The sequence below is a fragment of the Cibotium barometz genome, chromosome 33 (genome assembly GCF_041138505.1).
Source record: "Cibotium barometz isolate CiBa-2024 chromosome 33, ASM4113850v1, whole genome shotgun sequence".
NCBI lineage: Eukaryota > Viridiplantae > Streptophyta > Polypodiopsida > Cyatheales > Cibotiaceae > Cibotium > Cibotium barometz.
The window spans coordinates 34,291,180-34,305,098 of NC_141078.1; the positions used below are offsets into that span (position 1 = coordinate 34,291,180).

The 13,919-nt window shown below is 42.1% G+C and overlaps 1 protein-coding gene across 1 annotated transcript; it reads left to right on the forward strand.

The window, feature by feature from the left end:
* The first annotated feature begins 11,139 nt into the window (after positions 1-11,139).
* LOC147619508 (G-type lectin S-receptor-like serine/threonine-protein kinase At1g61360) lies at positions 11,140-12,855 on the forward strand. Its single transcript, XM_086773548.1, has 2 exons — positions 11,140-11,906; positions 12,052-12,855. The coding sequence occupies exons 1-2, from the start codon at positions 11,612-11,614 to the stop codon at positions 12,069-12,071; spliced, it is 315 nt and encodes a 104-aa protein (XP_086629674.1). The 5' UTR covers positions 11,140-11,611; the 3' UTR covers positions 12,072-12,855.
* The last annotated feature ends 1,064 nt before the right edge of the window (positions 12,856-13,919 follow it).

Here is a 13,919-nt window from a genome sequence, read left to right on the forward strand (position 1 = left end):
AGACTGGCAGCTGGTGAGGGGCTGGAGAGAGCCGCCTAGGGGATGCTGTTTTACGGATAGGCTGGCATGACTGGTACCGGAGAAGAGGAGGAGATAGAGCCGGGGTAGCAAGTGTGGTGACGGCTAGTGACTCCGAGGTGACGGCAGTGAAGCCGTGAAGGAGGGACAGCAGTTTCGTCAAGAGAAGCAGAGACCGGGAGAGAGGCTTGGTTGTCAGACGCAAGGGTGAATTCCCTTGGCAGTAAATCCAAGCCAGAGTCTTGGTTTTTGGTGTAATTGCTGAGTTTGTTTGAAATGTGATGAATATGGGACTGGATTTCCCAAAGTTTTATGGTGTGGATGGTGCTGTGTATGTTTTTGTTGGATGATCATTTGTCTATCGGGGTTTTGAGCTATCTTTATGGTGTGGGTGGCTGGTGGTGCCCCTGTTCGTGTTAGTATTTTCAAAGTTTGGGAAGCATGGTCTTTGTTCTTGTTTTCACCTCACAACGTGTGTCGCGGAAGATATTGGAACAAGGAGTAATAGTTGTTTTCTGAATTCGGGCATGGATTTGGTTGATTGACCTTGCTGGTTCTCAATGGACGAGTCCATGGCTCTTTTATATGGACCTGTTGGTTGATCTTGCTGATCTTCAACGGAGATTCTATTTTGATTTTTATAAGTGAGAATATAACAAGGTACTATGAGCTAGGAACTATCAAAAAGGCCCCTGAGTGGAGAGGTGGTGAGCGATCTGGTTGCCAATGATATATAATAGGGTACTATGAGCTAGGAACTATCGAAAAGGCCCCTGAGTGGAGAGGTGGTGAGCGATCTGGTTGCCAAAGATGCCATAGGTACACCGATGAAGGAAAAAAATTGGAAATTAGGATTCAATCGGATATTTTGGAGGTTTATGATCAGTGATACTATAGTTTCATTAAAAGATTGTTTTAAAGATAGCTGAATCTGTGAAAAAGACAATTTCATATTGGGTGTGTAAGTGGTGTGACTAGTTCTAAGTTTGCATGAATATCCGGCTAGGGGGCCTGGGAACTCTTTTCCCTAGTACCCGGGACAAAACCTAACCAAATTCTTAAATGGATGCCATCACTATAGTGGTTTGGAGGTTGGCTAGGCTGGACTAATGGATCCCTAAAATGAGACTTAATTTCGTTATGGTACGATAGATGAAGTAATCCCGGATAAAAATTTTTCTATGGAAAAGAATCAACAACTGTGCCTCTCAATGAGGAAAAAAGCATTGGTCTCTATAATCCAAGTGCAAGTTTTTTCCTTGATTTGACTATGGGACTTACGGGTTTGGTCAGATCAGTTCAATTAGTTAAGGCTCTTGACTACGTTAGAGTAAAAATATCCTGGAGGAATCACCCGTGCTTTCCGAGCGAGGGAAGTTTTTCCAGGTTTGGTTTTGGAGGAACCGAGGGATTGGTCTCTTGTCCGGATATACGTGGGTGAGGCCCCGAGTGAGGGACCCTACCCCGTGCAGGAAGTGCTACTTCTGCGCTCCTAGCAGCCCAGAATTCGTTGCATGGTGGGAAAAGGGATCTTTCACTCACGCATAACTGGGTGATTCAGCAACCTCAACTGAATCAAAAACCTTCTTCCACGTGTCCTCTGGCCCTCAAGTTACTTCAAACCGATTAAGATATCACACAAAATACTCTCTACTGACCCACAACTGACTCTAAACTGACTAACTCAGCTGACTAGGCTCTTTCTCCTCTACGTCTGCTCACACCTCTAGATGCTCTTTCTCCTCTACGTCTGCTCACACCTCTAGATGCTCATAACAACCAATCCAAACATGGATCCAACCTTATAGACACTTAGCTGACTATAGGTGACACACATCTCAAATGGAAACACCATGAGAACTCTAATCCATCTAATTGCTAACTTCTGACACCTAACTACCTTCTGAAAGTCAGATCTGGCTCACAAACACTTCTCCCAATCTCAAGCATGCCAGGGTGAAGCCCTCTCCACCTTCAGCTAACCTTAACCTACTTTGTATTCCCTCTCATATCTAACACTAACTTAGTCAACACTAGCTTCCCACTCATCAAAATGACATTTAGCTTTGTTTTTCTGTTTCTTTTGTACATATTTGTAGGTGGAAAACCTCTCTACACTGGCTCCTTTACTTTGAGGTATGTTCCTTTATTTGTGTATTCCTACATACAAATTGCCCCAAGATGGGGAGGTGGGTAGAAAATTTAGGTTGCAAAATAAAGCCATAGCCAAGCCAACATATCTAAGGCGAGCCTATGCTTATGCCTAGCCCTAGCCCTAGCTTTTCTTTGGTGTACGCTAGGCTTTGCATAGCCATGGCCGTGTGTAGGCTTAGCTATGCATAGGCATGCCATCCTTATGTGTAGGCTTGGCTATGCATAGCCATGGCCGTGTGTAGGCTTGGCTATGCATAGCCATCCTTGTGTGTAGGCTTGGCTATGCATAGCCATGGCCGTGTGTAGGCTTGGCTATGCATAGGCATGCCAATATGGCGGTTTCCCTTGCAACTTCCATGGCATGTCTATGCATAGCCAAGAATTTACAAGCCCATGGCTATGCATAGCCATGGCCATGTGGAGGCTTGGCTGTGCATAGGCATAAGCACGCCATGAAGGTTGCCCTTACAACTGCCATGGCTTGCCTATGCATAACCAAGTTTTTACACAGCCATGGCTATTCATAGCCAAGCCTATGCTTATGCATAGCCATAACCATACCTTTGCGTTGGAATAGGCTTAGCAATTCATAGCCACGGCCATGTGTAGGCTTGGATGCAAAGGGTGGCTATGCATATGCATGCCATTGGTTGGTTGCAAGGTATGCCATGGCACCTTGAGACCACCATGGCACGCCTATGCATAGCCAAGAATTTACACCGCCATGGCTATGCATATGCTTATGCATAGCCATAGCCATAGCCATAGCTTTGCTTTATCATAGGCTTGAGTAGCCATGACTATATGTATGCATAGGCATGCCATGAAGGTTGCCCTTACAACCGCCATGGCATGCCTACGCATAGCCAAGCAAGGTCAACCATCATGGCATGCCTATTCATAGCCAAAAATTTATATAGCCATGGCTATGCATAGCCAAGCCTATGCTTATGCTTAGCCATAGCCATAGCTTTTCTTTGGTGTAGGCTTGGCTATGCATAGAAATTCCATGGCGGCTACCCTGGCAACCCCCCTTGAATTCCTATGCATAGCCAAGCCTATGCTTATGCATAGCCATAGCCATAGCTTTTCTTTGTCATAGCCACGGCCGTGTGTATGTTTGGCCATGCATATGCATACCATGATAGTTTCAAGGGAAACCGGCATGGGATGCCTATGCATAGCCAAGCATTTACATGACCATGGCTATGCATAGCTATAGGCAATAGCTTTGCTTTGACGTAGGCTTGGCTATGCATAGCCTTTGCCGTGTGTAGTCTTGGATATGAATATACATGCCATGGTGGTTTCCCTTGCAACCGCCATGGCATGCCTTTGCATCATAAGCCTACACACAAAGCCATGGTGGCTATGCATAGCCAAGCCTATGCTTATGCATAGCCATAGCTTTGCTTAGGCATAGGCTTGTTGGCTATGGCTATGCTTGGCTATGCATAGTCATAGCCATAGCATTGCCTTGGTGTAGCCTTGTCTATGCATAGCCATGGTCGCGTAAATGCTTGGGTATGCATAGGCATGCTGTGGGTGGTTTCCCTTGGAATCACCCATGGCATGCCTATACATAGCCAAGCATTTATAAGGCCATGGCTATGCATAGCCAAGACTATGCTTATGTTTATGGCTATGCTTATGCATAGTCATAGCCATACTGTTTCATTGGCGTAGGCTTTGCTATGCATAACCATGGACATGTAAATGCTTGGCTATGCATAGGCATGTCATGGCTATGCATAGGCATGTCATGGCGGTTGTAAGGGAAGCAACCATTGCATGCCTATGCATAGCTAAGCATTTACATGGTCATGCCTATGCATAGCTAAGCATTTACATGGTCATGGCTATGCATAGCCATAGCCATAACTTTCCTTTGGTTAAGTCTTGGCTATGCATAGCCATGGCCATGTGTAGGCTTGACTATGCATAGGCATGCCATGGTGATTGCATAGGCATGCCATGGTGATTGCAAGACATAGGAAACTCTTGACGGTTGCAAGGGAAACCCATGCATAGGCATGCCATGGTGATTGCAAGACATAGGAAACTCTTGACGGTTAAGGCTTGACTATGCATAGGCATGCCATGTTGATTGCAAGACATAGGAAGCTCTTGACGGTTGCAAGGGAAACCCATGCATAGGCATGCCATGACGGGTGTAAGGGTAACCACCATGGCATGCCTATGCATAGCCAAGCCTACACACGGACATGGCTATGCATATCCACAGCCATAGCTTTGCTTAGGTCTAGGCTTGGCTATGCATAGCCATAGCCATAAATTTGATTTGGGATAGGCTTGGCTATGCATAGCCATAGCCATAAATTTAATTTGGCATAGGCTTGGCTATAGATAGCCACCCATGAGTGTGTGTAGTCTTAGCTATGCATAGGCATGCTTGCCTAGACTACAAGATATCAGTGTTAATTAAGGAAACCCTACCCTAATGTGTCGTGGAAAGTTGCCTATCTGCCGAGCTCGAGCATGGCTCAAGAGCTCCACCATAGCTGCTCGTCACTGGCCTCCTCCCACACTCGTTGTCACACCGAGGCGGTTTCTCTAATCCTATGGGTGATATGTTTTGGTGATGGAGTAACTCTAGATTATGGGGCTCAGATTCATCCGAGGAATCTAAATTAGCTGCCTCCTCCATAGAAGCCTGTAGTTTGTGTTTCATCCAATCCCAAAGGTCATTCCATAAATTGGGACCATCTTTTAACAAGGTTCCAATGGTCATTTGGATTTGGGAGAAAAGGATAATAGAGAAGCCGATCAGGTCACGTTGATGAGTAGGAGCGTTTTGAGGGGCAGGGCCTTGATCATAGGGTGGACCATCAATAGTATATGGAAGTTCAATTTGGTCCTGATTTGACAGGGGTGGAGGTCAAAATTTTGGTGGCCGTATGAGGATAAAAAACCTCTGCAAATTTGGTGTGCGGACCTTGTGAGTCGCTACTATGTATCACTGTTCTCAACAAGTTGTTCGATGTGAACGTGGGATTTGGGCTTGGCCGTTTGTGGAATAGGCATTGGAGGATGAGGAGGAGCATAAGGGGGAAAATCTTCATTTGTCAACATCATTTTGGAAAACGAATCTTCCTCAACCTGGAGCAGTTTGCGAGGGTTCCTGCTTACCTGGTGGTGCACACATTTAGGTTCAATGGGGGATAGTGTGTTACAAAAAACAGGTGGCGGTTAAAGTTGAGCCATGTATTGCTCTACCAATGCCTAGGCCTCTTGAAGACATTGCTTCTTGAGGGATAGCATTGGGATATGTAGCGAGCCGTTTTTCCCGTTTGGTGAGTTTTTCTGGGCTACACGAGGGAGTGGCAGTTTGGCACGATCACTCATTGCTCCCCAGAGGAGGAGGATGTGGTCTTTGTTAAGCGAGTGCAGATGCTAACCCGATCTTCATCGTGGGTGTCCAACATGCTTAAAGCCTTGTTTATTTTGGAATGTGGCCTTCTTTAGCTTGGCCTGCAATTGTGTGACGACATTCAATGGGACCTTGTTTATTTTGGAATGTGGCCTTATTTAGCTTCGCTTGCAACTGTGTGTGACGACATTCAATGGGACCGTTGAAATCTTCCCATGTTATGAATGATCAACACATTAAGGGATGGCATGCCTTAGACTAGGGATTAAGAAACTCATTGCAAAGGGAAATCTTTGAATTAATGGTCTATTCCAAAACCATAACATTGTGGTTGCATTGGGAGACACTTCTTCTGAGGGCATTCAACCACTCTATGGGGTCCTTGGCGGCAGAGGAAACACAAAAGAGGATGTTTCCTTGTGCGAGTGCACCTATAGTGTGCGCAAGTGGTTTAGGGTCCATGTGAGACATTGACAAAGTCAGATGAGGTCTTAAGGGTGCCTCGAGGATGGCAGAGTGTATAGGCTCCACATGTTTAGCAATGGACTTGGTTGGGATCTTTCCTTGAGCAATAGGGTCCTAGAGAGGCAATGGTTGGAATGGAAATATTGGTGCCGAAGAAGGTCATGGTGGCATTGTGTGAGAGTAGTTAGTTTGGGATGGTACCACTAGTGAGGCTTGGGGCCCGAGAGGAGAGGAGAGGAGAGGAGAGGAAGGTAATAGTACAAATGAGATTTGGGTTGTCATAGGCACAATGGCCAATTGTGTGGAATAACTTTCTCACATGTTGTCATCGAGAAAGATCACCCATTTGCACGCCTGATAAAGGGTGGAGGGATGCTTGACCAACATGTGGTCGTGTAGTCTTGGATTGTGCAACCCCAAGAGTAAACGATCCATTAAGTTCTTGTCACTCAACTTTCCCTCTCCTTGCAACGTGAATCAAGGTACTTAATGTGTGCGATGAAGTGGCGTAATGTTTCCTCGCGTTTTGTTCTAATTGGAATAGTTGGATAATGTGGCTCCATTTGTGCCCATGGGGTGCAAAGCTAAGAATGAAGGTCTCTCTCACTGCTTTGAAAGCGCCTTTGTGCCGAGGGTCCAAGAGTGGAACCATTGCATGGCCTTTCCTTCAAGGTTGAGTCCAAGGAGATGGATTTTGGTTGCATCATCAAAAATTTCAAATGCCTAACAGATTTGGTTAAAGACCTCAATATGGTATACGAGGTCTCCAATTTCGTGGAATTTTGGCAAAAGTTTAAAAATTTTCGCCCACATAGGTTTTGTATGAGATATTTGTGGGTGAGTATTGTGACACTCCCCTTCCTAGAGCTGGTGTGCTAGGCTCGGATGTTAAGTTGTGGTGCAAGGGGAGGTGGTGCAAGGGTGGGGGGTGGGAATAGATCCATGGTGGATAGAGAAGAAGGTACGTGAGTGTGTGCGGGGTGACTATCCACACCGAGCATACGCTTAGGATGGAATGCCTGTGGCATTTTTTTTTATTTTTTATTTTTTAAATTTTGAGAATGGTATCACTGTATGCTTAGGTTGGTACGGTCGTACACTTAGGATGATATGCCCGTGGCTAAGGTTGGTACGAGCGTACGCTTAGAATTGTATGCTCGTGGCATGTTTTAAAAAATCACTTTTTTTAAAAAAAAATTCAAGAATGGTACGGTCGTATGCTTAGGTTGGTACAGCTATACGCTTACGATGGTACTCCCATGGTAGTTTTTTTTTTAAAAAAATTAACTTTTTTTTCAAGGATGGTATGGCCGTGGCTTAGGTTGGTATGGGCATACACTTAGGATGGTTTTCATGTGGTAATTTTTTTTCTAATTTCTTTTGTAATGTTTTTTTGAGAATGGTATAACTGTACACTTAGGCTGATATGGTTGTACGCTTAGGATGTAAGTCTGTGGCTAAGGTTGGTACGGGTGCACGCTTGCGATGGTACGTCCATGCAAAAGAAATTTTTTTTGGGGTTTTGTATACGATCATACACAGCACCGTGTGTGCGTGGCCTTAGGTGTGAACGACTGTGCAAGTTTAAATTTGAATTTGGATTTTAAAATTCTCTACTTCGAAGTTTTCTTGCAAAAATTTCACCATGAATCCATGTTTTAGAGAGAGAATGTGTAGGAATCCTTAAGGGCACAATTTGAGTCCAAATTTTACCTGATATTATAAAACTTTCTTTATATAATAGAGAGAGAGTGATCTTACACATGTATTTTAGATATAGAAGCGTTAGGTTAAAATTAGATAATCAAATATAAAAAAAGACCAAGAATGCAAAAAAGATAATCAAAATTATGGATAATTTGTACGTAAAATTTAGAAAAGTGAAAAGCGTTAACAAATATCCATATTCAAAATTTTGTAACTCATTGATGTTGACAGACCTCATAGAGATGATCCAAGAAACAATATTGTTGAGATGTCAAGCTCAATACGAGCTGACACTTATGGTGATCGTTTCTGCCACTTACATCAATGGCGGCGTGTTTGGTAGGATGCTGACATGATAGATCTTTACCAGTGATTCTGCAGCTGGACTACTTCCGCTACTAGTCCAACATTGAGTTATGGCATACTTATCTTGCTAGCTCACTCACTTAGCGTGTTCTCATTGTGGACCATATGTACATAGTACTTTAGTACTTATGTTTTATTTCCTTTATCTTTTGGTAGAGTCCTCTTTGTTTGTGAAGAAGAAGAAGAGCAAATTTTCAGCCTCTCATCTTGTGTGTTCTCTTCTAGTGTTTGTGTGGGTGTGTGTGCTTGTGAGCTCAAGCTCTTTCCTTCCCTGCATCTCTTCATGGTATCAAAGCCTGGTTAATGCTAAGAACTTGAGTGGAAAGCAAGAGAAGCACATGAATCGGTACAAAAGTAAGAGCTTCAACTACTCTTCCTCCTTTGTGTTGGCTACTACACCCTTCTGGGAGCTCTTTGGGAGGCATCAGCAAATGAACTCCGATTAAGGAGTTATCTTCGTGGGAGCGAAGCTGCAGGGCAACTATAATGTCCTTTGAACAAATTTTTCTGTGGTGGGAAAAGCACATTTTGGGCACATCTTGACCTCCGTTTTTTAGTTCGCAGGGCGTTCAAAGGCACTGCGAGTAAGTTTCAATTCTCTGTAGTAGAATTATGTTTTTGGAACTGCAGGAAGGGAATTTGGTTGTGCAGACACTCTGTGTGCTACAAAGAGGTCTTACAGGTGCTATTGGGTGTATGTATGCAAATTGAGTTCACTGGTTGTGACAGTGTGGGTGCAATATAGTACCGCGGTAAAGAATACATCAGTTTGTGTAGGTCTAACAAGAGTGTTTTTTTAATGAGTTTTTGTTATAGACAAGATATCAAATGATGGAATTAACCAAATTGTTGTAGAGACGCTTGACAAGAACAACTTCCATGCTTGGAGTTTTAGATTAATAAATTTCTTGATGGGAAAAGGCTATTGGGACTACATTTTGAAGGTGAACATGAGCAAGCACTAGAGATACCTGAGATTAATCCAATTGCTGCAAGTGTAAATGAATACAAGTATTTGAATAAAGGAGCAAGGAAGGTCATGTATTGGCTTTCTATTAGCATATAGGAAACCATGATTGGGCATATCCAGGATGCCAAGTCACCTAAGGTGGCATAGGACACCTTGGTGAAGTTGTATGAAACTAACACCAAGGCACAAAAGATTCTGTTGAAGAATAAGCTTCATACTGTGGAGAAGAAAAACATGTCTATGAATGATTATGCCTTGAATCGAAACTTACCCAAAGTGACCGTGAACGCCTGCAAATTGAAAAACGGAGGTCCAAACGCGCTCGAAACGCGTTTCCAATGGACAATATAGTAACCTTGTAGCTCTGCTCCCACGAAGAAAGCTCCTCAATCGGAGTTCATTTTTCGGTGCCTCCCAAAGAGCTTCCGCAAACAAGGGTGTAGTAGCCAACACAAAGGGGGAAGAGTAGACGAAGTTCTTAGTATCGTACTACTTCTTATGCTTCTCTTGCTTGTCGCTCAGCCTTTAGCATGAACCAGGCTCTAATACCATAAAAAGATGCAGAGGGGAGAAGAGATCTTGAGCTCTTGCAATAAGCACACACACACACTCACACAAACCGTAGAAGAGAACACACAAGGTGAGAGGCTGAAAGTTCTTCTTCTTCTTCACACAACAAAAGAGGTCTACAAAGAATATAAAGTGACTAACACACATAATAGAGTATATACAAGCGGTCCATAATGTGAACACACTAAGTGGAGTGGGTAGTTATGGACTAGTCGGTGTAGTCCAGCTGTAGAATCTCTGGCAAAAATATGTTGGTGCCAGCTACCAAACCCGCTAGTGATATAAATGTCGAACAGTCATGCAGGCACCTCGTGAGTGTCAACTCATGTTGAGCCTGACATCTCAGCAAAGAACTCATGGAGGATGTAGGTAGATTGAGATATTCAAGGGCTTGATTCCAGGAGAGATGGTGGCCACTTTATGGTGCTACAATCAGGGGAGATAATGGAGGAGGCCTAAATCACTCTATTTATCATAGATTAGTGCAACGTAATTACTTATATACTTGCCTATATAGGAGGCTTACATCTAATGCAAAGACACAAGCTTATTTTCTCATGAGTATGTTGTTATTATGCTAATTTTCATCTTAATCTCTCTCTAGTGTAATATATTTGTAAAAATGTGGTTATTTAGTGCTATCTTACACAATTTAATGTTTTTACCCTCCCCATACACTCTCATAAAAAGGTTGATAAACAAATTTGTGAAGCTGCTCATTGAATAATCCTTACAAATAAAAGGACATCAAACAACCCTCACAAATGAGCGGCATGCATGGATTGAGTTACCACTCGGATAACTCCTAAAACCAATCATTGGTAGTAGGCAATGCCCCTTGCAAAGTGTAAATTAAACTTAAGAGCTTGCTAGGCAGGTAATATTAGGAACCATAAGGTGCATTTCTCTCCCTAGTTTTAAAATACATATGCCTATAAATTTTTTTTAAAAGTTTCCGCTTTCAAGTAGAAACTCAAATGTGGCTTTGATTGGAGCTCTGCTTATGCAATTTAAAGTTTTGACCTAGTGTAGGTGACATTTGAACCTGCCATGGATTAGTTCAAAATATTATCATTGGGATTTGGAATACTTTTGTGTGGCACACTCTCACTATGTAGCCTTTTCAAATTTGCTATTTTTTTTTTGTTTTTTTTTTCTCTATGTATCATTGCCGACTAAGTGTTTTGAGGTTGTTCTATGCTAGGTGGTTTGAGGTAGTGTGAAAAGGCCCATTGATTGCTTGAAGTCTTGCTTCTATTTGTGTTCCTTTCCACTCCCCTATGGTGCCCTTTTGGTGCGTGTGGCTTTTGGTGCTCCACAAAGTTATACGTTTTTCTTAAGATAGACTAAATTTTGACTGAATTCAACCGTGAAAAAGTTTGGGTCAAGAACACGTTTTCAACGTCTCCTACTTTATGACTTCATTTTCTCAATCATGGAAAACAATAAAAAAACTACTCGCATGTAGCTAATTTTTGCCCCGAAAGTCACCGAATTGTGGAAGAGGAAAGTACTAATATTGTGCTTATCTCTGTTTTTCCCTCACCTGCTTCAGTTTTTTCCCCACTGTCATTTTAAGAGCTCATATCAAAACCCTCATCGTCAAGATCTACAGCCTATCGGCCTCTCCCTGTCTTTTACCTATGTTAACCTTAATTAACCTCCTTAATCCTCTTGATCTTACAAATTGATCAATAATCAAGCATGGCGCTGGGTGCTGGTTAGTTGGGAGTTTCCTTGTGAGTAGCACTGGCGCTGCTGCAACAGTATTTCAGCCCGGGCGCAACGCCTCTTTTGCAGCTACTCAGCTAAGCAGCGCTAATTACTGGCTGTCCGAGAATGGAGTTTGCACTTTTGGTTTTAAGAACATTAGCCATAATGAGTATTTGCTGTCAATATGGTTTACCAGTGATCCAAACAAAACATCCCTCTGGTGGCCGGCTAAATTGAAGGATAGAGATAATCCGGTGATGGAAAGTGGTGCAATGTTCAATTTCACAAGCCAAGGCATTTTAGAGCTTTCTGATTCAAGGGAAAATGTTGTTTGGAGCAGTGGCAAAATTAGCAAAGTTTCTTTTGCAGAATTGCAAGACACAGGAAACCTGGTGCTGCTGGATCAGAGCAAGAACATTTTATGGCAGAGCTTTACAGAGCTCACGGACTCTCTTATGCTCCCAAAGTATGGGGATTCTGCGGATGTGGATCTGGTAGTAAACAAACCCTATCTGTTGCAGTCAAGGGAGAATCAGACCTCTTATATATCAGGTAGGTTCTACCTTGCAACAGATTATCAGCAGAACCTGTATCTGCACGCATTGTACCACAACGTCGACTTCATATACATGTATGCAAATATGAATGTGAGTGGAGATTTCTTAATTAATCAAGACTATGGTAAATCCTTTTACAGCAATGGCTCTATGCCAGTGAGCAGATTAACGCTGGATCAAGATGGTAATCTCCGAATCTACAGTTGGCAAGCCAGTGCAAGGTCATGGCAAGAGACATGGGAGATTGTGGATGATAAGTGCAAGCTGGGAAGCCCTTGCGGTCCGTTTGGAATCTGTAACGAGCTAGCAGATGGGACAATAAACTGCACCTGCCCACCTGGTTACTATGCCATGGATGTTCAAGATCGTTCACAAGGCTGTGGTAGCAACATCAATTTGAGTGCGACCTGCGCTCCATCAGGAGATGGCGGCATGAGTGGTGGATTTAGCATGGTTGAGATGGCCGACAGCGATTACTACTACAATGACTTGAGTAACCAACCCGATGTGGGCATACTCACTCACATGCACATGCATATGCATGCGTGTGTGCACACACACACATACTCATACACACCCATATGCTGGGGGGTCACTCGTAAATATGTAAGTGTAGCACGTGGGTTCAATAGAAGGGTTATTTTTAAACCTCTATTTTACACTTTTTTACATACAGAAGGGTACCATTTAAAAGGGGTATTTAAAGATTGAATAGAAAAAGGGAGTGTTTTATTTATGAAAAAATTTACAGATAAGGGGTTTTTAAATTAGGCCTTGAACGCATGTGATATAGAGAGTTTACATATAGTGAACCCCTCTAGCCCACATGCACATGCACATGCATACGTGTGTGCACCACACAACACACACACACATGCACACAAACCATGAATATACATAGAATAATCACCATTATTTTAGTGGCTATAAAATATATAAAAAGATAAAAAGTAATATACATATAATCCAACTCACTTTCTCCTTTTTGTGGATCAAATATTGTATACACATACATGTATGGACGTGTTTTTCACACTTTTCTATTTATAGTAAAGAAAGAAAAAAGATGTTAGGTTTTTGGCTTCAGCCTCATATTTCAAGTGTAGGACTCCTCACGAGAGATAAATAGTTCTAGTCGTTGGAATATCTTCCCCTAACGAAGGGGCTCAAATGGTTTTGTTTGTGTTCATGTAGCTTAGCGTAAGGATCCCCCATGTCCCTCCACACACACACTCTCTTGTTATCTCTTATCCTTAATTGTAAAAAAATATTTAATTCTTTTTGCTTGTTTTAATGTTGCTTTTTTATTGGTTTTTGCACGTTTATATCTTCACTTTTATTGATCTCTATATGGATCAATGGTCTAATTTTTTCAATAACTTGTTAGTCATTCTACTCATGCTTTAGTAAGCTTTCAGGAAATCAACATGTTATGGTTTATTATTTGTGATGTTTTATTACTCATCACAGGAGTAACTGAATAACCTGAAATACTCTTCTAGATTTTTTACTTGTTCTACATCTTATTTAAGTGATGTTCTATTTTGCCTTAGAGATAAGTACTTGGAGCGTCCTCAAAAGTGGCAAAAAAACCCTCTAACATTTTATCTTTTATTCAACTTACATTAAAGAACTATTTTTTTTATTTTCAAGATATAATGCTATGATTTTATGAGCTCTAACAAATCTTTTCATTTTGTAGTGTACATACTCTTTTTCTATAACAACAAAGAAAAGCTTGCTTTAGTGATATCAATAATAAGTGTAGAGTCTCATTGACTCCTACCTTCCCACTACTAATATATTTCTTTGTTTGGTGTTGGATGGTGGCAGGTAAGAAGTATCTACTTCTAAAGCTAATGGTGGATGATAATTAGAGTTCCCTACTTAACCCTTTTTACTTGTCTCTTACTTCTTTAAAATAATATGATTCTTTAAAATGTTTCTTTAATGTGTGTCACGTTCCCACTTCCTTCCTTCTCCCTCGTGTTTCTTCCTAGTTATTTAT